At 55.7% G+C, this 21076-nt stretch overlaps 1 protein-coding gene across 3 annotated transcripts in view; it reads right to left on the bottom strand.

Moving 5' to 3' along the window:
• EFNB1 (ephrin B1) overlaps nucleotides 1–21076 on the bottom strand; it is a 60251-nt gene that overhangs the window by 37832 nt on the left and 1343 nt on the right. The window contains exons 2-6 of one of the 3 annotated variants that reach the window (XM_024746611.1): nucleotides 13156–13433; nucleotides 12297–12389; nucleotides 11951–12079; nucleotides 11456–11784; nucleotides 9962–10935 (exon numbers count right to left, since the gene is read on the bottom strand). In XM_024746611.1, the coding sequence (XP_024602379.1) occupies nucleotides 10891–10935; nucleotides 11456–11784; nucleotides 11951–12079; nucleotides 12297–12389; nucleotides 13156–13433 (874 nt within the window). In that variant the 3' untranslated portion in view covers nucleotides 9962–10890. Of the gene's footprint in view, nucleotides 1–9961; nucleotides 11785–11950; nucleotides 12080–12296; nucleotides 12390–13155; nucleotides 13434–21076 lie in introns of those variants that run through there. The other 2 variants (XM_024746610.1, XM_024746609.1) reach the window with 2 other exon arrangements.

Here is a 21076-nt window from a genome sequence, read left to right as displayed (position 1 = left end):
ATGGAAGGGGTTTTCATCTGAGGGTCAGAAGACCTGCGGCCAAGTCCCATATTCACTGCCACTTTGCCATATGGATGTGGGTAAGCCTTTTCTCCTCTCTGGACTGTGAGATTCAACTAAAAGGTCTCAGCTCATTTCTGCCTAAAAATCCATCACACTGTACCCTATCAGTGGGTCACATCTCCATCCAAGCATCCAGGGACCGACACTGTCCTCGGCAGATCAAGGTGAGGAGTGGAGAGAAGAGGACCCTTGGAAGCAGGAAGCCGAGTTTGAAACCCCAGAGCTGTCACTTATAGCCTGTGTCGCAGGGCAAGTCCTGTGGCTTCTCAGACATACCACGCCCATCAAAAAACAGGGATAATACCACCTCCTCGTAGGATGATGGTAATGAGGATTTGATGAGGTGATACATTCAGAGAACCCACAATGCCTCAGAAATCGCCCTCCCTGCTCAGCCTGCCGCATCTCAGCGTAAAATGTTCCTGGGCCAAAGAGCCAGCCTAGCAAAGCAGGGGCTGGTAATGGCCAGGAGGCTGACCAAGACTGGGGAGGTGGGCAGCGGGCAAAGCAGGGAGCTTGGATGGGGATGGAGAGGGGCAGACAGGGTCTGGGGAAGGGGAGATGGAAGAAAAGGGGAGCCTCTGAGTGGGAAGGAAGGGAAAGGGGGGCAGGAGAAAGGAAGTTTATTATTCTTCCTGCAGACCAATCATGGGGCTCCTGGAGTGTCGAATTCCAGCTCCTGCAGCCAGATGTGACCTGTTCCTGTTATCGTGGAATATTAATCAGAGGGGCCCTTGGGTAATTGGGGAGTTTTGATTAGAGAAATAGCCCTTACAATAATAAGCAGGCAGGAGCTTGGGGAAACCCACCCCCACTCCTGGTCGCCCACCTCTTAGGCTCCATACTTCTGAGGGCTCAGGGACCCAGACTGAAGAGTTGGGGAGTGCAGGAAGGGGGATGGTACCAAAACTGGTTGTGGGGACCAGGATTGGACCTGGCGGGTGGGGAGAGGGGGGTGCAGGGATAGGTGGCTATGAAGGCGACTAGAGACTGAGGGATCTGGGGCCTGGTGCTGGCGTGGCTTCACTCACCTCCCCATCAATCATCACATTAGCTGTTCCTGGGGCTTCTCCCTCGCCAGGACCCCTCCCAGTCAGCCCGCAGCAGCCAGCACCGCTGCCTCAGCCTCTGGCCCTGCTGGGACCCCAGCTCTGTTGCAGGCTGCACATGGCCCCTGGGCTCTGTATATTTAGACGGTTAATGAATCTTCCTGTTTGGCTGGGCCAGGCTAGAGTTTGAGATGGAGGAAATGAGGGCAAGAATGGGGAGGAGGGGCAGCACAACTGCTCGAGCCCTGGAGATCCTCTGACCACAGGGACCCCAGACCCAAAGTACAGAAACAGCCCAGGCAGTTCAGCTCAAGGAATCCGGGTAGTTGCCCCAATCCTCAACTGTACCCCCAAGTCCCCAAGGGACCACAGTTTGAAGACAGAAGACCCGAGTTCTAGGTCCAAATCTTGCCTTGCCCTCTCCTGGGCCTCGGCTGCCTCTTCCCCATGTTGAGGACTTTGGACTAAATTTCTTTTCACCAAACTCACTCAGCACCTACTATGTGCCAAGCTCTGTACCGGGCCCTGGAGGTTCAGAAAGAAAGAAAAAAAGAGAACACAGTCCTTACCCTTCAAGACATCACGGTAATGACAGAGGCAGTCGTGTAACTATCGCACATGGAGATAGTAATTGTAATTACAATACTACAATAGTGTTGACTGAGCGGTCATGACGCGCTGGGCCCTGTGCTAAGCGTTTCCATGTCTTATCTCGTGGCATCTTCTCAATGACCTAACGCCATTGGTAGTATCAGCAGCCCCACTTTACAGATGAGGAAACTGAGTTACTGAGAGGTGAAGAACCCAGTAAAAGGGTACCATTTTAGACTCTTGAGATATATATATATATATATATATACACACACACACATAAATATAATTTTATATATATGCTATATATTGTATATTATATATAATAAATCATATATATATATCATATATAATATATGTGATATATAATTTATATATATACATATATATTGTTACCTAAGTGGCCTTCCAGAAAGGCTGTACCAGCTTAAACATCACCAGGCTAATGAGTGTAGAAAGAAGCCATTTAGTGTAGCATCTTTCTTTCCAACAGTACCTGGAAGCTCCAGTGTCTCTGCTTCGGATCTGGGCCTCTGGCTGCTGGAGCCTGGCTGGGGTTGAGCATGGATTCTGGGTGGGAGAGACACTCACTTATTCATGTGTTTATCAGCTCTTTACTGAGTGCCAGGTTCACTGCCCCAAAGGAACACACATTCTGATGGGAAGTGGTAGCTCTTTGCATCAAGGTATACTTGCTGCTTTTTACAGAGCAGTTTTGCTTACGTCATTCCGTTCCCAATAAATGAAGAAGAAACCCAGGCCTCAAGTATGAGTGGCAGAGTCAGGCCTCAAATGCAGGGTTTCCGACTCTTGACTCCAAGCTCCTGTGGGGGCACAGCTGACTGGGTGTTCCTCCCCTTTGGCTTACAGGAGTCAAGGCCAGGCCAGCCAAGCCCTGGGGCCTTGAGCTTGAGAGGCAGGGAATGAGGGAAAGAATGGAGAGAAGGGGCAGCACAACCGCCCTGGCTCTGAAGATCACCTGACCACAGGGACCCCAGACAGAAAGCATGGAAAGAGCCCAGGCAGTTCAGCTCCAGGAATCAAGGAGGCTGCCCCCGACCACCGCTGGACTTTCACTGGGGCCATAGCGACCCAGGCTGAGGCTGGGGCTGAGGCTGAGGCCCAGAGAATCTCTGGTCACTGAGCCTCCGATTAAAGTGGCCACTCAGAGACCAGCCTGGAATGGCCTCGGCTGCCTATGGCTGGGTGACAGGAAGCAAGGCTGCCTCCGGACTCAGAAGCTAGCCAATGCCATGTACTGAGCAATACCCAGGGCCCTGTTCTCAGGGCTTTCTGTGTGTGCATTCACTTCATTCTCACTTCAGTCTCATGAGATGGCTGCTACTCTCAGCCCCCATCTTATGGAAGAAGAAACCAGGAACACGGAGGGGTTTAAGTGACTTGCTCAAGAATTCATAGCTAGAAAGTGGTAAATCTGGGATGTAAACCCTGGCAGCCTGATCCCAGAGTCTGCGCTCTGCACTACCGTATTAGACAGCCCCTGAAGCCACGTGGCTGACATCAAGGGTGCAGGCCACAGGACCCCACCTCACTCTCTCCCCATGCTGGCACCACCACCTCACGCCCCTCAAGTGGCCAAGTACCTAAGCGTTTGGACTCTGGATTCAGGCTTCTTGATTTCAAATCCTTGCTCTACAACTTCCTAGCCGTGTGCCCACGGGCAAGGTACTTTCCCTCTCCGAGCCTCCATTTCCTCATCGGTAAAACAGGGCTAATAGTGGTTCTACCTCAGATAAGGACCTCCCTTATGAGGCTCATGAGACTTGCGGTGTCCATGGAACAATGTATGTGACTAAGTTTTGAGCACGGTGCCTGGCCCGTGGTAAGTACTCAATAAATGTTTGCTTTTATTGTAGGGTAATATAATAAGGCGTTGACTCTGCCGACTGGCTGGACAGTAATGTGAGCAGGTAGAGGGCAGAGACAGAGCCCTGGGATGAGGTTCCAGCCCAGCCAAGCCCATTCAAGTGGACAGACGTTTCAAAGGTTCATTGATACTGCTCTGTGCTCAGGTCTGTTCTGGGCCCCACTCTAGGTAAGACACAGAGGTGGATGAGGCACAGTTCCTGCTCTCCGGAAACTCCCAACCTATTGGGGGAAACAGACACAGGCACACAGTATAAGCAGAAGCACTGCGAGAGCTGAGAAGAGTAGCAACTTTGCCTGGATTTGAGGGTCAGAAGTGTCCATGAAGGATGCACAGGGGCAAGGGGATGGGCATTTCTGGCCGATGGAAGTGCAAATCGAAAGACTCAGAGGCTTAAGGGTGCCTGTGCTGGTCAGGGACCCGTGAATAGGCTTGTGTGATTGGGGTGTCAGTTGAATGTGGTGTTGGAGGGGTTGAGGTGAGAAACTTAAGAGGTGGGCAGGGGCCGGATCAACCAGGGCCCTGACTGCCATGATGAGGAGTCGAGGGATGACTGACAATGTGAAATGGAAACTGAGATGACAAGATCAGGACGGAGTTTGGGAGAAATCACTTTGGCTGCTGTTTTGCAAGAGAGACGGACAGGTGGAGGTGGGGAGAGAAGTTGGGAGGCGATTGCCATAGTCCCGGCAGGAGGACCGGAGTGTTGGCACTGGGGGTGGTCAGAAGTGGGCAGAGTCAAGAGATGCTGCAGAGGCAGAACTGAAGGATAACCCAGAAGTTTCTAGCTCAGGCCCATCTGTGGCAAGACCTCAGCTGAGCTGGGAGCAGACACCTGTGCTCTGTAAACTGGTCTCTCTTCCCCCTTTGGTGTTTATTTTCATTTCCTTGTAAAGTTCAATTCAGAAAATTCCGATCTTGTTTCAGCTGAACTGAAGAGAAGGAAGGTTTTTCCATACCCCAGATGGGATCTGGGTTCCTGGGGCCTCCCAGGGCCTCCCAGGGCCCAGGCTTTGCTGGTGGCAACTCCAGCAGAGTGATGTTACACAAAGCTGGGAAGATCTGTGGGGCTAGAGCCCAGGAGAAGGCTTGGCATGGCTTGGCAGGACTGCTGTGGGGGATGAGAGCAGTTTGGCCAGGATCGGGGGACTGGAGGGGGCTGTGCAGAGAGAGAGAAGCGAGCAAATCCTGCCTGTTGCCTCTTTGAAAGGAGAAAGGCTCCCTTCCCTGGGCAGTGCCCCTAAGTCATGGACACCTCTGGCCTTTTCTTTTCTGGATTCCACGCTCCCAGGCTCCACTGAGGGGTGTCTTGGATGAGTGTCTGTGCTAGAGGGAGGGATCCCAGAGCCCACAATCAACAGCCCTGGATGGGTGTGGGGGTGGGGTGGGAGAAGGGGGATTGGGAGGCTGTGAGGTAATGTGAAGAGGCAATGGGCTGAAAGTCACAAGACCTGGGTGAGGGCCAGTCCCGGTAAACTCTCTGTGTGACTCTGGGCAGTTCCTTCTTCCCTTCTCTGGGCCTCAGTTTTCCCATCCATCCAACTAGGGGGCTGGTCTAGAAGGTCTCTAAACGCCCTAACAGCTTGAAAGATTCCATTCTCTTCTCTGAATCTGCCCAGGGGGAGGCGTTGGGGGCTGGGGCACCGGCAGGGGCTGAGAATTCCATAGCAATTTGCATGTGAAAGCATGTTACTGCCATGGCTATTAGTGTGTGCAGGGGGGCTGAAGACAGGGCAAGGACAGCTAACTGTCAGGCTGTCCAGAAAGGCCCGCTGCCTGGGTGGGGGAGGGAAGGAGGGAGGCCCTGGAGGTGTGCAAGGGAGGCTGGACCACCACCTTGGGTTCCCAGGGAAGGGTGAATCCCGAGACCTTTAGGGACCCAAGCTCGAGATGCCCAATCCTGGGTCTGGCCCCTACAGGGACCTCCAAGCTGTCGTGTCGAGGAGTGACTTCAGAGCTGCGTGAGGTGCCACAGGAGAGGGGCCCCCAGGGAGGGGGAGAAACTATTAGTGCATTTGCTTTTCCGGGTCTGCTCTTACCAGGCCTAAACCTCCCAGGACCATATTTTCCTCAGGTTTATAATGTGACCTTTTGGTAATTGCTTTGTATAAACTTACATAGTTTGTCAATATAAATACTGTGTGTGTGTGTGTATGTGTGTGTGTGTGTGTGTATATATATATATATATATATATATGTTTGTTATTTTCACTCACACAAACTCCTGGGGATTCTGGGAGAACAAAGCAGCTGTGTGCAAAAAGGGCTCACAGCTGTGGCCTGTGAGGAAAGAGAGGTGGCTCTGTCAGCACTCCCTGTGTGCCTTTAAGTCCCTTCCGGTATCTGGGTCTCAGTTTCCCCATAAGGGGTTTGATCTGGAAAGGAGCTCTCAGGAAAGTCCTAGCTCTGCCATTTCCTGGCCTCTGACCTCTCAGATTCTACTGAACAGGCATGAGGGCAGCAAGGGAGGCCACCAGCCAGTTCCCCCCCCGAGAACAAGGGCTCTTCCCCGCAGAATCCAGCTGGTGGAAAGGCCCTGGTGCAGGGTGGCTTCCACGGTCTCGGCTGCTCCTGGTACCCTGGAAGCAAAGGAGCCACCTGGAGCTCCTCCCTAGGGCCCTGGTCAGAAGCCAGGTCTTTACCCACTGCTCCTGCGGAGGCTGAGAAGGACCAGCCCATGGGGCCACAGGGGTAGGTAAGGGCTGGGGACGCACACCTCTTCTACTTCGGCTTTGGGAGGTGTTTATCATGGGTCTATTTTGCCCAGCCCCCAGTCCAGGTGGGACTGGGGCTGGGGGAGGCAGACTGGGATTGAGGCCTCAAGATAACTCTGATGAGGATGTTTAGGAACTCTGTAAAAGGCCAGCTTTGGTCAGTGATGATGGGAACAGCCAGGGCTTGGGGGCCACTCTCAAAGCAAGAAGGATCCCTGGGAAGCCCAGCCCCAGAGTCCAACTGCCCACTCCACACCTCGTGAGAGAAGCAACAGCTACCACTTATTGGTGCCAGGCATTCAACACTTGTTTAAAAACTATGGATGAATGAACAAACGAAAGGCTAGGTTTAGTACCCAAGCTTTTAATCTGTGTATCCTCCATTCTGCCTCTCACATCACCACACAAGAACTTTAAGAGCTAACCAGGCACTTGAAGGCCAGTCTAGAATGTGAGGTCCCTGGGAGCAGGGACCTTGACTATCCTGTTCATCACTGTACCCTAGTGCCCAGATTGCTGACTGGCATATAGTAGGTGCTCAGTAAATATTCTCTGAATAATTGAAGAAATCTAATCCCACTCCTCGTTACCCAGACAGGGAAGTCGAGGCCCAAAGAGGCAGGGACCTGCTTGCAGCTGGTCAAAAAGTCACGGTAGACCTGGGACAGGCCCTGGGCTCCAGCCTCTCAGCACAGGGCTCTTTCCCCTGTATCAAAAGGCCCCCGTGGCAAACTCCTCCTGCCCTTCCCTATCCCTTCACGAATTCCTTATTCCCCGCACCCCCAGCTTTCCCTCTTTCCTTTCTCTTTGCCAGCTGGATAATTAACCACTGGAAACAAAACCTGTAATTACTGTCCTCCCCATGCCCTTAAATTGCTTTCAGTTTGGGCTCCATGACCCCCGTCCTGAGTGGGGGTTGGTCTCCCCCTCAGCAGCCTCCCAAAGGGGGAGTCAACCTAACAAGCACCAGCTGAGGCCCCAGCCCCCCAGATCCAATGGCCAGCTGTACAGGAGGCTGGCAGCAGATGGGCGAGGAGGGTCCCCTGGCAGGCTGGGGCTGACTCAGCTGGGGTGTCAGTGGGACTGTGACGTGCCCGGGCAGGACAGGAGGCCAGGCAGGCGGGCCGGATTTCCGAGAGTGATTGATGCCAGGTGGCCAAAGGGCCGCTGGCTCAGCAGGGACCAACTTAGGATGGTCCCAGTAGAGCCAGGTCTTTTCTTGGGTTCTTCAGCTCACCCTCATGCCCCTGCCTAGAGGGTGCCAGGCCATCCACATCCCTGGTGCCTCCGGGAGGCCTCCTGGGAGCTTAAAATGGATCAGCGCATTAAGTCCCAAGAGCCCTGGCCTTCCAGCTCCACAAGGCCTATACCTTCAGGGAAACTGAGGCCTGGTTAGCACCTGCTCAACTTGGCTTCGTTGGTGATCTGGGCTCAGCCTGTGGAGGAAGCGAGGCAGCTCCACCCTCACCTGGGAAGCATCCTCTATCCCTGACTCACCAGGAGTTTGGGCCCAGCTGGGACAGGAAGGAGAGCTGAGGGTGGGGCCCGTCTGGGGCCCTACCACAGGAGGCTCACAACCCCTGCCTCCAGCTAGCTAAGCTTGTTCCGTTCCTGACCCACACAGAGGCTAAGGGAATGGCGGGGGGATGGCTCCCGTTCTTCAAGAGCCCCAAGGAAGCACGCTTGCTCAGTCCCACCCAAGATGGGGCAAGGAGCAGGGCGGTGGGCCGGAGGAGAATCACCCTCTAGCAACTTCTGTTTGCTCATGGTAGCGTAAAAAGACCTGGACTTAAAGCCTCGTGCTTGCGTTCACTTGATGTGTGTTCTTGGGCAAGTCATTGCCCCTTGCGGTGGGTCTGTTTCCTCACCTCAAATATGGGGCAAAGAATTCCCCACCGTCCACCCTCACAGGGAAGTTTATGAAAGTCAGTGAGATAACATGTGTAAAAGTGTTTTTATTTTTAAGTGGCAGGCACTGGCCGGGTGAAGGACACTGCCACAAGGGGCTACCGAGCAGTGCCGTGTGGCCGGCACAGCAGACACGGAGCTCAGACCAGCAGCAGCCACGGTGCCCAGGCCAGGGCAAGTGACAACAGCAGCCACAAACCTTCTGGGCTGTTGGAGAGGCTGCCCTATACTCTGCTTTGCCGTCTCCCAGAGATTTTACTTCACACTCCTCACAGCTACTCCCAAGGGGCCCCCAGAAACTCGATCCTCTGCTGAGAGGGTGGGGGCAGCCGCGTCCTGGGCTGGGCGGGGGACCACCCAAGGACACTCGTTGGTGATGTGTGGGAAGGGCTCTACCCAACCCAGATCAGGCTCCCCCTCAGTTAGAGACATCAATCTGGCCTGAACCAGCCCTGAGTAGAGACCCCTGGCCCAGGCAGGGGCCCCCGCTCTGGGCAGGCAGTCAAGCAGCAGAGGCCCCATCTGATCCAGGCACTTCCTTTGGTTAATGAGAAACCAAATAAACAGCCTCTGCCCCAGCTGGCTTCGGGAGCACCCCAGCCGGGCCCAGCCCTGCCTGCTCCAGCCAGCCTCCCTCCCTTTCACCCTGCAGGTCCCGTGACTTTCCTCCCTTGCCTCCTCCACGCGCTTCCCACTTCCCTCACAGCCCTGCCTGCTCCTTGGCTGGTGCGCTGGGGCTTCCTGCTCTGGATCGCTAACCAACCCTCCCCTTCCTTCCTCCTCCTCCTTTCCTCTAGTGCCTTCTTACCCATTTTTAGCTGCTGGGATCCCACTTGTCCTCCTCTCCTGACATCTGTCTCAGCCATCTCCATAAGGAGGGAGTCCCCCGCCCAGAAGACCTGCGGGCTGCTCCGGGCCTTGACAGCCTGTGTCTCTGCTGTGGGAATGAGGCCAAACCCTCTTCAGGGCACTCACTCCACTCTCAGACCATCAGCCTGCAGGAGGGAGATGCTCAGACGCTTGGGTGCTCGGGGCTGCTCTAGCTTGAGGGCTTTGTCAGCCGGAAGTCCCCGAGTGTGCCATGGTGAGAGCTCTGGTGTGCAGGAGAAGGAAGGCTCTTCTGGCTAAGAAGCGAACCGGACAGCCTGAAGCAGCCTCGTTACCCAGCGGGCCACAGCTGAGGCCCAGCTCTTGGGAAGTTATTTCTAGCCACCTCCAGGTGTCTTGAGGCAGGGCAGGGCTGGGCCTGCCAGCAGGTCCCAGATCTAGCCCCAGTGAGGTGGTGGCAGTACTTGCGGACACACCCAGGTTCCCATGGAAACACCTCCTCCCCCATCTACTCTCTCTAGCTGAGCCTAGTGCCAGACGGGGCAGATGCCCATGGCCTATGCCACAGCGGTGATAGGATAGACAGGGGGATATGGTCACAGGGTCCAGCAGAACAAGAGGGTAGAAGAACTTGTGACGAAGAAGGGCACAGAGCATTTTCAACATCTTGCTCCACTAGGACAGCCACCATCTTCCCATACCAGACCAGATCACCAGTGTTTTGGGCACATGAAAATCACACACACGCGCTCTCTCTCTCTCACTCTCTCTCTCTCTCTCTCTCTCTCACTCTCTCCCTCTCTCTTATCACGACACCATTTTACACCCATTTCTCCATGTGGTTAATTTTTTTTTTAGTTCTCATTTTTTCTAAGAAAAAAGCAACAAGAAAATAATTCAGAGTTTATACAAAACATCTTTACATTATTTTTTTTCCAAAAAAGACTAGTATTTACACAAATGGCAACAGAAACAAAAACAAAAAAAAAACCCTTCGACTGCCACCTGGAAGGGGCTGGCTGTTCCGCTCCCTCTCCCACCTGGCAGTGGGGTGGGCACCTGGCCAGGAGGCAGTGTGGAAGTGGATGGTGGGAGGCCCAGCTCCTTCCATGGCCACTCTGGGAGTGCCTGCAAGGCGCTTGCTAGTGGCAGTCTGTTAGCAGCCGTGCTGGCAAGGAGCCGGGGTCAAAGTGCACGGCGTGCTGGCCCAGCCCTAGGCAAGCCTCTTCCTCTTTCCAAGCCCCAGCCCAAGACTGGGGGGCTAGCGGGAGCTGGGTTAGGGGGGCACCCACCCGAGCTAGAGCCCAGAAAAGAAGCAGGCTACCTGGCCTTATACCCGCTTAGTTCTCCGCCCTGGGCCTCTGTTTCCCCACCAGGCCGAAGGGTGCCAAAGGTGAGGGGAGAACAGGGCAGAGCGGAGAAGGGGGAACTCCCAGCTCTGCAGGGCAAATAGCCACCTGGGCACCTCACCTCCCTCCACCCCCCATGAGGTCATCTGCCTGCAGCAGCTCTCCTGTTCCCCAGGCAACAGCCAATTAAGACATTAATAACCGTGAGAGTGAGGGAGGCAGGATATGCCCAAGTATCCCACAGGAAGTTTTTTTTTTTTTTTTTTTCGGTGGAAGGGTGGCAGCCACTACCCCATTGCCAAGATCAGCACTGTAGAAGTGGGGGAGGGTGAGACACCTTGCCCAATGGCACTCTTGTCTTCCCTCGTGGGCAAGAACAGCCCTGGCCTGTCCCCTCCCCACAAAAAAATATGCCAACAAGTTTATAAAAGAAATGCCATCCTATGCTTCCCGGCTGGCCACATCCTGCCCCAGGCCCCTGATACTGCGGAAGGCTGGGCTCAGAAAACCTGGGGAGGGGCTGTCTTTTCCATTTTTCCATTTTTCTTAAAAAAAAAAAAAAAGAGAGAACAGATGAAAATGAGTTGACAGCTAAAAAAATGAACACAGAAACATTAAAAACAGTGATGATAGCGGACAAGAAGTCCTGGGAAGGGAGAAAGGGGGCGAGGGGGCACAGGGCCAGGGGGGGCGTCTCCCTGCCTGCTGTCCATCAGCGTCCGACCCTGCCCTCCAAGAAGGGGTGCCCCCGCAGAGCCCAAAGGCCTGGCCAGAGGGGGAAGGCACAAGAGCATGGGGGCTGGGGGCACAAGCACCCCCCTCTGAAGCCCAGGGGGCGGGGCAAAAGGGGGATTATAAAAGCCAAGAAACTACAAAACTAAATACAAAGATGGGCACGGCTGGCAAGGGGAGGGACGTGGGTGAGGATGGAGAGGTGCAGTCCCGGCCGACTGTCCCTCGGGGCCGAGGCTGCCAGGGCCCTCAGACCTTGTAGTAGATGTTCGCGGGGCTCTGGGGCGGCATCTCCTGGACGATGTAGACAGGGTGCCCGTAGTCCCCACTCACCTTCTCATAGTGGGGGCAGTAGTTGTTCTCTGTAGTCCGTAAGGGGATGATGATGTCGCTGGGCTCAGTGCCCGCCGTGCCACTGCCCCCCTTAGGACTGGCCAGGGTGCTGAGCGAGAGGGCGGGCGCCCGCTGTTGCGTGTGCTTGCGGTGCCGCTTGCGCAGCTTCAGCAGCAGGATGGTCAGGAAGATGATGATGAGCAGGAAGATGACGCAGCCGGCGCCCACGGCCGCAAACAACGCCACCTTGGAGTTGAAGAAGCTGTCGGGGTCCCCGCTGCTGCCTCCACTCCCACCGGAGCCACTTTTCTCATCCTGGTTCACAGTCTCTGTGGACGGGGGAGGGAGGGAGGGAAGGGAGGGGAAGAAGGTCAGCCAGGGGTCCCAGGGACACATGGCAGATCTTGGGCCACGCCCTGCCTTCCTTCAGAGCTAGGGCCTGAAAGGGCAGCCGAGCAACGGCTTCTGCCCTCCGGGAGACTCCCATACACTCACCGTGCTTGCCGTCAGAGTCACCCAGGGAGCCCCGGCCACCGGGGGCCTGTGTAGCCATCTTGATAGTGTTGTCTGCCTCCTTGCTGGGCCGGCTGGTAGTCAGCTGCTCGGGCGCCACAGCATTGGGGTCTGGGGGTGGGGAGAGAACAAGTGAAGGGGGAACTCCAGCAGCATAGGTGCCTCAGTTACATAGCACCCACCGGCCAAGAATGGCCCGGACACTGGACCTCAGATCCCCTATCCCTACTGCCCCCTCTGCCGCTACTCCCCATGCCACCCCCCGCCACCCAGTGAGGAGCATCTGTCGCAAAAGCCTAGCTGAGGAGCCCTCGGCCTGGGTGCTCACCTTGCCCAACCTTCATGACGATCTTCATGGTGCGTGTGCGGCACACACCCCCCTCCCGGTTCTCCAGTCCCTCCAGGCTCCCATTGGATGTAGCTGCAGCAAGAGGCCAGGGCAGTCAGGAGGAGGAAGAGGTCTGCCAGCATTACCCAGAAGCCCTAGTGATGTCTAAGCCCTTAAGAATAGAACTGGGAACCAGGGAGTTGCAAGCAGCTCCCGCCCACCCGTGAACCTTTCTACTTCTCTCCTCCCACTAGGAACAGAGTCCAGGAACTAGCCCCTCCCACGAGGATGCTGCTCCCCTATCATGACCAAGGCCAGAGGCCCTTCTTTCTCAGCGGAAGCTACATGTGTCTCCTCGTTGGGTGACGTGGCTCAGAGGCCAAGCAATTAGAACTGGCATGGTGAGGAAGACTTCTCCACAGACTAGAAGGAGTCCTAGATTAGGTATCAGGAGAACCGGGTTGGAAACCCAACCCGCTCCCTAACTCTCTGCGTGATCTAGGGCAAGAAGCCCCTTCACCTCTTGGGGCCTCAGTTTCCCATGAAGAGAAAGGCTGAAGCTCTGCCAATTCTGCCATTCCCAAGGTTAGATCTTAGGTGGGCAAAGAAAATAAGAGAGAGAGCACCACGAATCAGAGTCCTCTCCCACCCAACTCCTAGAGCCGGGGCGAGCTGGCGGCAGAGGCCCCTTGGTAAACGCTGGGGCCAGAATTCCAAGGCCACGCCACGAGGAGAGCACGCCACTCTTCAAAGGGGACTGGATCAGGCTGGGCCTGAACTCTGTGCTGTCTCAATGCACTACTCAGAAGCTCCCACTGCTACAGGACAGGAAAGAACCACGTGGTGGGCAGGGACTCACAGGTAATATAGTAATCGTGGTGCTTCTTGAACTCCAGGCCCATGTAGTTGGGGCTGAACTCCTGGAACTTGATGGTGAAACGGATTTCCTGCTCTGGCCTATTGCAGGTGACCAGCACGTTGGGGTCGAGCACGGTGCTGCAGGCAGCTGCCTGCTCAGGCCGCACCAGGTACAGCTTGTAGTACTCATAGGGCCGCCCAGCTTCTGCTCGGGGGCAGATGATGTCCAGCTTGTCTCCAATCTTTGGGTAGATCACCAGGCCCTTCCCACTCAGGAACCTGCCCAAGAGGGAAGAGATGGTTAGCCTCAGGGTTGGGGGTCTCAGGCCATCCCCAGAACCAGGGGAGCAGACAATGAGGGCCAGGCTGGGCACACTGGGTGAAGATGGCGAGGACAGGCATTCTGTCCTTTTTCCATCCTTAAGCTGGGGGTAGGGAAAGAGAACCATGCTGCCAGCAGGGTGTGGAAGGGGTGGCCCATGGGCAAGGCTGCCAGGCTTTGACTGCTCCGCAGGGTGGGGCACTGCCTAGCTGGGGGAGCCCTTTGTCCTAATGTGGCATTTCCGCAGGGGGGCTGACGTGGCAGATGGGCTGGGCACCTAGATGTCAGGCTTGGGTTGCCTGGATGTGGCAGCCCTGTCCTCCTCGCACCCCCAACATACTCACGTTCCTTCATAGCCTCCGCTACCAGCCCTCCAGCACACACGTGTGTATATGCGCCCATGCGCACAGACACACACAAAGAAGCACACACACAATGAGCCCTAGAAACCACCCCCACAGCTCCCAGCCAACGGCTGGGGATGCACAACCTATCTTGGCCCCATGCCTTCTCCCCCATCCTTGCTAACCTTGGGCACGATGGGGAGATAGGAACAGGCCTTGCCTAGAGCCAAGGGATAATGGGCACAGTCTCCAGCCAGGTACAGCTCCACACAGCTCTCTCCACTCCCCACTCCCACTGCCTGGCATCCTACCAGGACTCATCCCACCCCCATAAGGCAAAAGCCTGAATCCCCAAATCTGGCCAGTCTCACTGCAAAGGATAACAGAGAAAGGGGAGAAGAGGCCTGAGCAGGAACAACAGATCATATGAGACAGAGCCCCAGGAACCTCACTCATCTGCCTTCTAATCCACTCCCACCACATACACACACACACACACACACACACACACACACACACACACACACACACACAGCCTCTGCTCCCCATCCTGAGAGGAGATGGACAAATGCCTCCCGAGCCAGGTTCATCTTCTAATCCAGAAGCTCGGGCACTGGGAAATAGCAGGGGGAGGGCAGCTGCCTGGGGCCACCGATTCATATCATCCTGTCCTTGCCTGAGCACAGTAAGCGCTCTCGGCCATTTCTGAGCCTGGGAGCAAGTCAGTACAATGTAGGGGAAAGAAGACAGACTTTGGAATCAGATGGATGGTGGCCCTTACTAGCTCTGTGACCTTGGATGAGCTGCCTGATCTCCCTATCTTTCAGTGTCCTCACTTATAAACTGGGGGTGGGAAGAGCCCCTCCTCCAAGGAAGGTGGAGGGGAGGCATGATGGCATGTATAGAGCACATAGTTGGCACTCAACCGTGATCCCTGCTTAGAAATAGCGTGGTCTGCCAAGAGGCAGGAGGCCAGACACTAACACCAAGGACCTATGAGCCCAGTCTTGTTTCTTGGGTGGGAAAGAGGAAAAGATGATACAGCTCCATCCTCAAGGACTTTACTGTCTGGGGTGGTTCAGAAAAGTAAATGGCCCGTGCCACAGCAATGGATAGCACCAGGCTATCTGGAGGCTATGTGAGAGGATGGTGGCTCAAAAGGCAAGGGTTGGAGGCAGAGAGAGGAAGGAGACAGCTCATCTGATAGGACAGTCAGAAACGGCCCCACAGAAAGAGTGGGATGAAAGTGGATTCTGGGGGAGGAATAAGAAGTCAACATCCAGCAAGAGCAGACAGCAGTGGTTGGGACAAAAAACCCAGGCCAGTGACTGGCCCAGTGATGGGTAGAGAGGAGCAGAAGAAGAGGGGGTAAAGCTCAGCTGGGGCCAGACTGAAAGGCCAGGGTCACAACAAGCAGTGTGGGTTTCATCCAGTGGGGGACAGACTCTCTAGCAGAAAGGACAATGAAGGGCCGAAGGCAGTGCTTCAAGGGAATGAAGCTAACGGTGGAAGAACATGGTTCTACTCCCTGAGGGCCCATTCCACAGTGGGGTCTACAAGGCACAAGGGCCTCCTGGGAGCTCAGTATCCTCACCGGATGGAGGAAAATGATACCCAAGGAGGTGACTAAGGGAACTAGACCAAGTAGATGGAGTGGATGAAGAACAGCAGCCCTCTCTCCATGTCCAGGGAAGCTCCACTAAGCTGGGACCTGCCATCCTTCTGTGCAGGAGGGTAAAAGCAACAACAAGGAGGTCTCACCCGCCTTAGTACCTAGCTTTACCACACTCCAGAAGGCCAGAAAGGAAGCAGGCGTGGGATGGAGGCCCACACAAACATTTGAGAGAAAACACCCCCAACTCCATGCGCTACAGAAAGCCAAGAAGTTTCACCAAAGCCTCTATAATTCCTAAGGCATTTTTCACTTTCCAATCTTCATACTGGTTCCATCCAGGCAGTCGGATTAGACTTTTAACATCTCAGAGGTAGAAGGAACCTTCGAGACCTCCTGAGTCCAGGCTCCTCATGTGATGGAATGAGTAACCAGGTGAATGTCCCTGTTGAAGAGGGGTGCTCAAAGCCAACCCGAGGAGCCTAAACTCACCCAGGATGTTAACTCCTAGGGGTCTAAGAGTGCCTTAAACATTGGCTGAATCCTTATAGAGCTGCACCTCCGTAAGACCGTAACTGGAGATGACAGCAGGTAGAGGGCACGCAAAGGGGTACAGGCCAGCTCACTTTTCTAACCACTTGGCCCGCCTTACTCACCAGGGAGTCTTGTCTACCCTGAGCAGTCTCCCATCACCATTCAGGTTCTGGAGCCCTGGAACCCAGAGACAACCGAGGAAACAGATGTCTACATAGTGGGTGGGGGAGGGGGAGGAGAGAGGACTATTGCCCCCAACACCCCTCAGACTCTCGTCAACCTCAGTGAACAGAATTCATAAATATTCATGAGTTCATTTGCATAGCAGCTGGCAGAGGGAAACTCACCTTCCCCTAAAGTGCAGAAGGGAGAGGAGCCTGATGAGACCCACCTTCCCTGACCCTGGTCCCCCATGATGGTACCTTCTCAGCTTCTTCCCCACCACTGAGAAAAGTGCCTCTGGGCCTGTGAGAAGCCCCAGAAAGTGGTGAGGGGCCACGAGGTGTGGGTATGCAGCCCGTGAGAGTGAAGCCCAAGGTCAGGTATGACGCCAGTCATCCTGTACAGCAGGGACCCTGCTGGTCTCCCCTCGTACCCACCAGGTTAGGAGTAGGGGCCGACAGGAGGAGGAATAGAGTACCTAGTTAAACTCTTTACCCCCCAGTTTTCAAAAACTACTACTCCCCCCATTATCAAACCAAGCTTTCTTGCCTGGGGCCACCCCCAGACAAAGCCCTTTTCTGGAAAATAAGGGGATTGACATGGCCCAGCAGGAAGCCTGCAGCAGGTCGCCATGGTAACCCCTGAGGCCTTCCCTCCTTAGCCTCTGATAGCTCCTGGGACCCCAGGGAGCCACCCCAGGGAGTAAAAGGACTTAGGGGAGGCAGCCTGCCATTCAGTCTCCTGTCTGTGGCCTGCCTCTTCCCCTCTACCCTAGCCCAAGTCTCTCCCCCAGCCTGCCTACTGAGCTTAGAAGTCTCACCATGACTGCTGAAAAGAATCCTGGGAGAGAAGAAGCCTGAGGGTCTGGGGTAGTGGCCAGTGCTGGTCAGAGGCCAACTGCCCCCCCTCCCCCCGCTTCTTTGCCCAGTTAAGCCCCTATCCACCCATACACAGACAATCTATAGCAGAGAGAGTTTGGAGCTATGGGGGTCATGCCTAGAAAGCTGCCCACGTTCCACCACACTTCCTTCCCTCTCATCCTTCCCTCAGGCTCTAGGGACTTGTGGTCAGAGAGTGGCCAAAGGGAGAGCCTGGTCCTAGGCCATGCCAGCCCAGGTTTGGTAGAAGACTCTAGCCACAGCTTTGATTCAGTGACTCCGGCACCACTGCGCCTGCACCCCAGGGTGGCAGGACCAGCGGAGGACAGAACCCAAGCTGGAGCTCAAGTGTGCTCTCATCCCAGCAAGGGTGGGGAGACCCCAAATTAAAGGCTCCTCTTTCACTCCCCCAGCTCCACCCAGCCCCCGAGGCAACAGGAGCAGACCTGGCATGTCCCAGCAGTGCCCGCCCAGGCGTGGGTGGGCAGGAACAGCAGCTGGGTCCTGGCACACACACAGCACTGTCGGAGGCAGGGAAGCCAGAAGAGCCCCAGAGGACGTCCCCCCCCCACACCTACACTGAACTATGCCTCCCCTCTGCCCCACCTGGCCAATGCTAGGGCCCACTGAGGGCTTAACAGCCCCTTCCTTGTTGTCTGCTTTCTGTGGGGTCCCTGAGAGGCAGTGAGATTCCTGGCCCAGAGAGGAACCAAGGCTGCTATTCAGAGCCCGGGAGGGAGAGTGCCAGGCATCGAGCTGGCTGTCTCTAGATCAGGTCACCCAGAGCAAGCTGCCCTCAGACGTAGGCCTAGCAAAATCAAATGAGGAAGCTGGAGCACTGCTCATCCCACGTGGGCAGGGCCTGAGTCACAAGGACAGATGCACACACACCTGTGAGGTGAGAGCGAAAGCCGGGGGCAAAAGCCAGCGCCTCCTCCGAAACCCAGTCTCTCCCAGATTCCAAGGCAGTGGGATGGTGTGGAAAGAATGGCACAAGGCACAGCTCTCCCCACTACGAGCTGACTGACTTTAAACAAGTCATTTTCCTTTTCTGAGCAAATGCCTCCTCATCTGGAAGATGGGCAATTCCAACTTCCCAGGGCTGCTGGGAACATCCAATGAGTTCATATCTGAGAATGCTTTGGAGGTAGCAAGGTACTGCCCAACTGTTAGTTAGCACACCAAGCATAGTACCGTTTCGAAGAAGCTGAACGAGCTTACTACACTCCTGGCTGCTAGCACCGCCACCCAAAACAACCACAATGAAAACCCACCCAGGAGGGGCTGCTACAGAGCCCAGGGCAAGGAACCCAGAATATGGCTGGTGAGCATCCCCTTACCTCGGCTCCCCTAATAATCACAGGGTGGACCCTCCCCCAAAACCTACTGTTCCCATGGCAACCAGCGGCCTCCTGGCTGGCCCACCCACTCCGTACTCCCAACACCAGAAAACGGCGATGCACAGTAGTATCCAGGGCCCACTCATCCCCATCCATCATAGTTGGTGAGGGAGTGGAGAGCCTGAGGGGAGAAAGGGAACCCTGGATTCAGCCTCCAGTCCAGCCTCACCAGGCCCTTCTTGCCCCAGGTCTGGCTGCCTGGGGTTGGGGGAGGGAGGGAGGGGAACAGGGAACTTTAGAGGAGCTGCTGGCTTCCCATCACTTTCAGGCCCCCACCTGTGGCCAATCAGCCACAGAGTAGAAGAGGTCAGGTCCCTAGCCACCCCGGAAAGGGGCCCCCTGAGCTGGCCTCCCCAGGACTGTGAGCTGGAACAGCTGTGAGGGGGCTGGGACCTACACTTTGGCTTGTAGCAGGCAAGCCTGGGTTGGGGTCTGCAGCTGCCCCCACCCATGCTGGATGGAGTCAAGGGTCCTGGATGCCAAGCTGAAGCCCCCACCCCCGCCCCTTGCAGGGAAGGTGTAATATGATCTCAGGCACATTCCCACTCTCTGGAGGTGGAGGAACCTGAGTGGGGGGCAGGAAGGGGTCAGAATGGGACTGAGAGACTGAACTGCAGCAGCTGGACTTGGCTGAGGACTCAAGTATGAGGCCCGCCGGCTGCCCCAAGTTCTCAGGGGAGGAGGCTGGAGGAGGGGTCTGCCCTGGGACCTTCCATCACAGCCCCCCCACCCCACACCAGCACGCCCACGTACTCTGGTTCCTCCCAACCTCTAACGGGCCCAGAGCCACCTTCCCACCCTACACTTATCGGGCAAATCTGACAAGGGGCCAAGCTCTTGCCACCCAGGGACTACCACCCTGGAAGGCCACAGCACCAATTTGGGAAAGAGGCTGGGAGTCTGGAGTCAGCCCTTCCGGCTCCCCTCTCCCGGTCAGGGCTGGGGCTGCCCGTATCCTGGAACCTGGAAACATACCCCCAGCCCCACCACTTCTTTATTTTGATATTTTACCAAGGAGGAAGCAATTAAGCAGGGTTTATAGGCGCTGGGAGATTTCGGGGGGGGGGGGTTGCCAGCTCCTGACAGGACTGAGGCGAGAGACCAAAAGCTGGGAGGAAGAGGGGAGGGAAGAGAGAAAATGAGCCTGTGAGGGAGAGCACGGCATGTGCGAGAAACAAAAGGACTCGAGAAAAAGAGGCAGAGAGTGACTAAGAGTGAGAGGGAGTGTGAGAAAGAGGGAGAGCGGGCAAGCAGAGCTGGAGAGGGGAGGTGAACGCGGCTCACACAGGATGTGAGAGGGCGAACCGAAAAGGGCCTGAGAGGGAGAAGTCAGGCAGGAGGAAAAGAGGGAGAGACGGACAGGAAAAGACCGTTGATTTGAAAGGCTGTGGCAGTCCCAGGCTTGGGCGCAGTGGCAGAGACAGCCTCCCCGAGCTCAGAGTGAAGCTGAGGGCAGTGCCTTCCTCCTGTCCTCCTGCCCCCCCCAAACCCGTGCCAACACACACAGACGGGCTGCATTCCAGACCCCTGAGCATAGATGGAACTCTGGAGGGGGTGCTGCGCGCAAGGGCACCAGTATCAGTCCCCCACCATTCCCAGGATCTGCTCAATTACAGGATGGAATTCGTGCAAGTCCTATTGAGGCCTCAGCCACCACTCCCACAACCCCCAGGATGCCTACCCTCAGCCTGAAGTGGATCGGGGAATGGGGCAGATCTCAAAAACCTGCAAACCGTTCCAGAGCACTCAGGCCTCAAGACACAAAAAGGGTGAAGCTCAGGGAGATCTTGTTTCTCCCAGCCACCCCCCCACCTCACTCTGCAGGAGGGCTCCTTTCCAGCTGTGGAGCTGCCTGCTATCTCTGGTTAGAGACCCGAGAGAGCAATTAGGTCACTCCCATGAGCCCCTACGATGGGCTACCCCAGGCTGATTTCAGCTCTCCTGGCTCAAGAGAGAGCATTTCCAGCCTCCACCTTTACAGGAGGGAACTGGGCACTTCACAGCCTTTCTCCTTGGTCTGAGCAGCCCGAGGCCGCCAGACCATTTTGAGTCCCTGCTGTTAGGAGAGCACTGGGCCCAGTTTGGCTTCTGGGTTAAGGAAAAATGGTTGTCAATCCCTTTCCTTGTACCCTGACCCTGGTTTAGACATCCCACTAACCAATAAATAGGACCGTACCTTAACCTAAGGAGAAGAGAACTAAAGAAGCCGCCCTCTCCCACTCCAGGGCTGAGAGGTGCATGACCCCTGGAACCTAAGAGGTCAAGACGGGCAGGAGCTCGGGAAGTTAGCGGGGAGCCCATAAGAGTGGACAGGAAGAGATTCCAGATACAGGAACCACAGAGCACAGAGGGCAGGCCAAGGGCCCCCAGTTTCCCACTAAGTGGGGTGTCCGCACACTGCTGGGACCTCCAGAAAACAAGAAGGAAGAGCAATTTTGACCCTGGGTTCCAACCTGAGTCCTGGATGCCAAAAGAGAAAAAGGTCCAGAGGTCACTACACAATCCAGCGACTCCCCACTAACAGCCCAGAAACCACTGAGCCACCGCCCTGAAAGGTGTGTGTGTTGTTGGGAGGTGGGGGAGGATTGTGAAGGGTAAGGAGGAGGGAGAAAAGAAAGGATCTCCTCTACGTAGCTGCCTCCCCAACCCCTTTGGGAAAGCTAAGCACAA

Source organism: Neophocaena asiaeorientalis, unplaced genomic scaffold (genome assembly GCF_003031525.2).
Source record: "Neophocaena asiaeorientalis asiaeorientalis breed wild unplaced genomic scaffold, Neophocaena_asiaeorientalis_V1.1 scaffold667, whole genome shotgun sequence".
Taxonomy (NCBI): domain Eukaryota; kingdom Metazoa; phylum Chordata; class Mammalia; order Artiodactyla; family Phocoenidae; genus Neophocaena; species Neophocaena asiaeorientalis.
The sequence above is the reverse complement of the archived record's forward strand: the minus strand, read 5'-3'. Positions and strand labels throughout refer to the sequence as shown.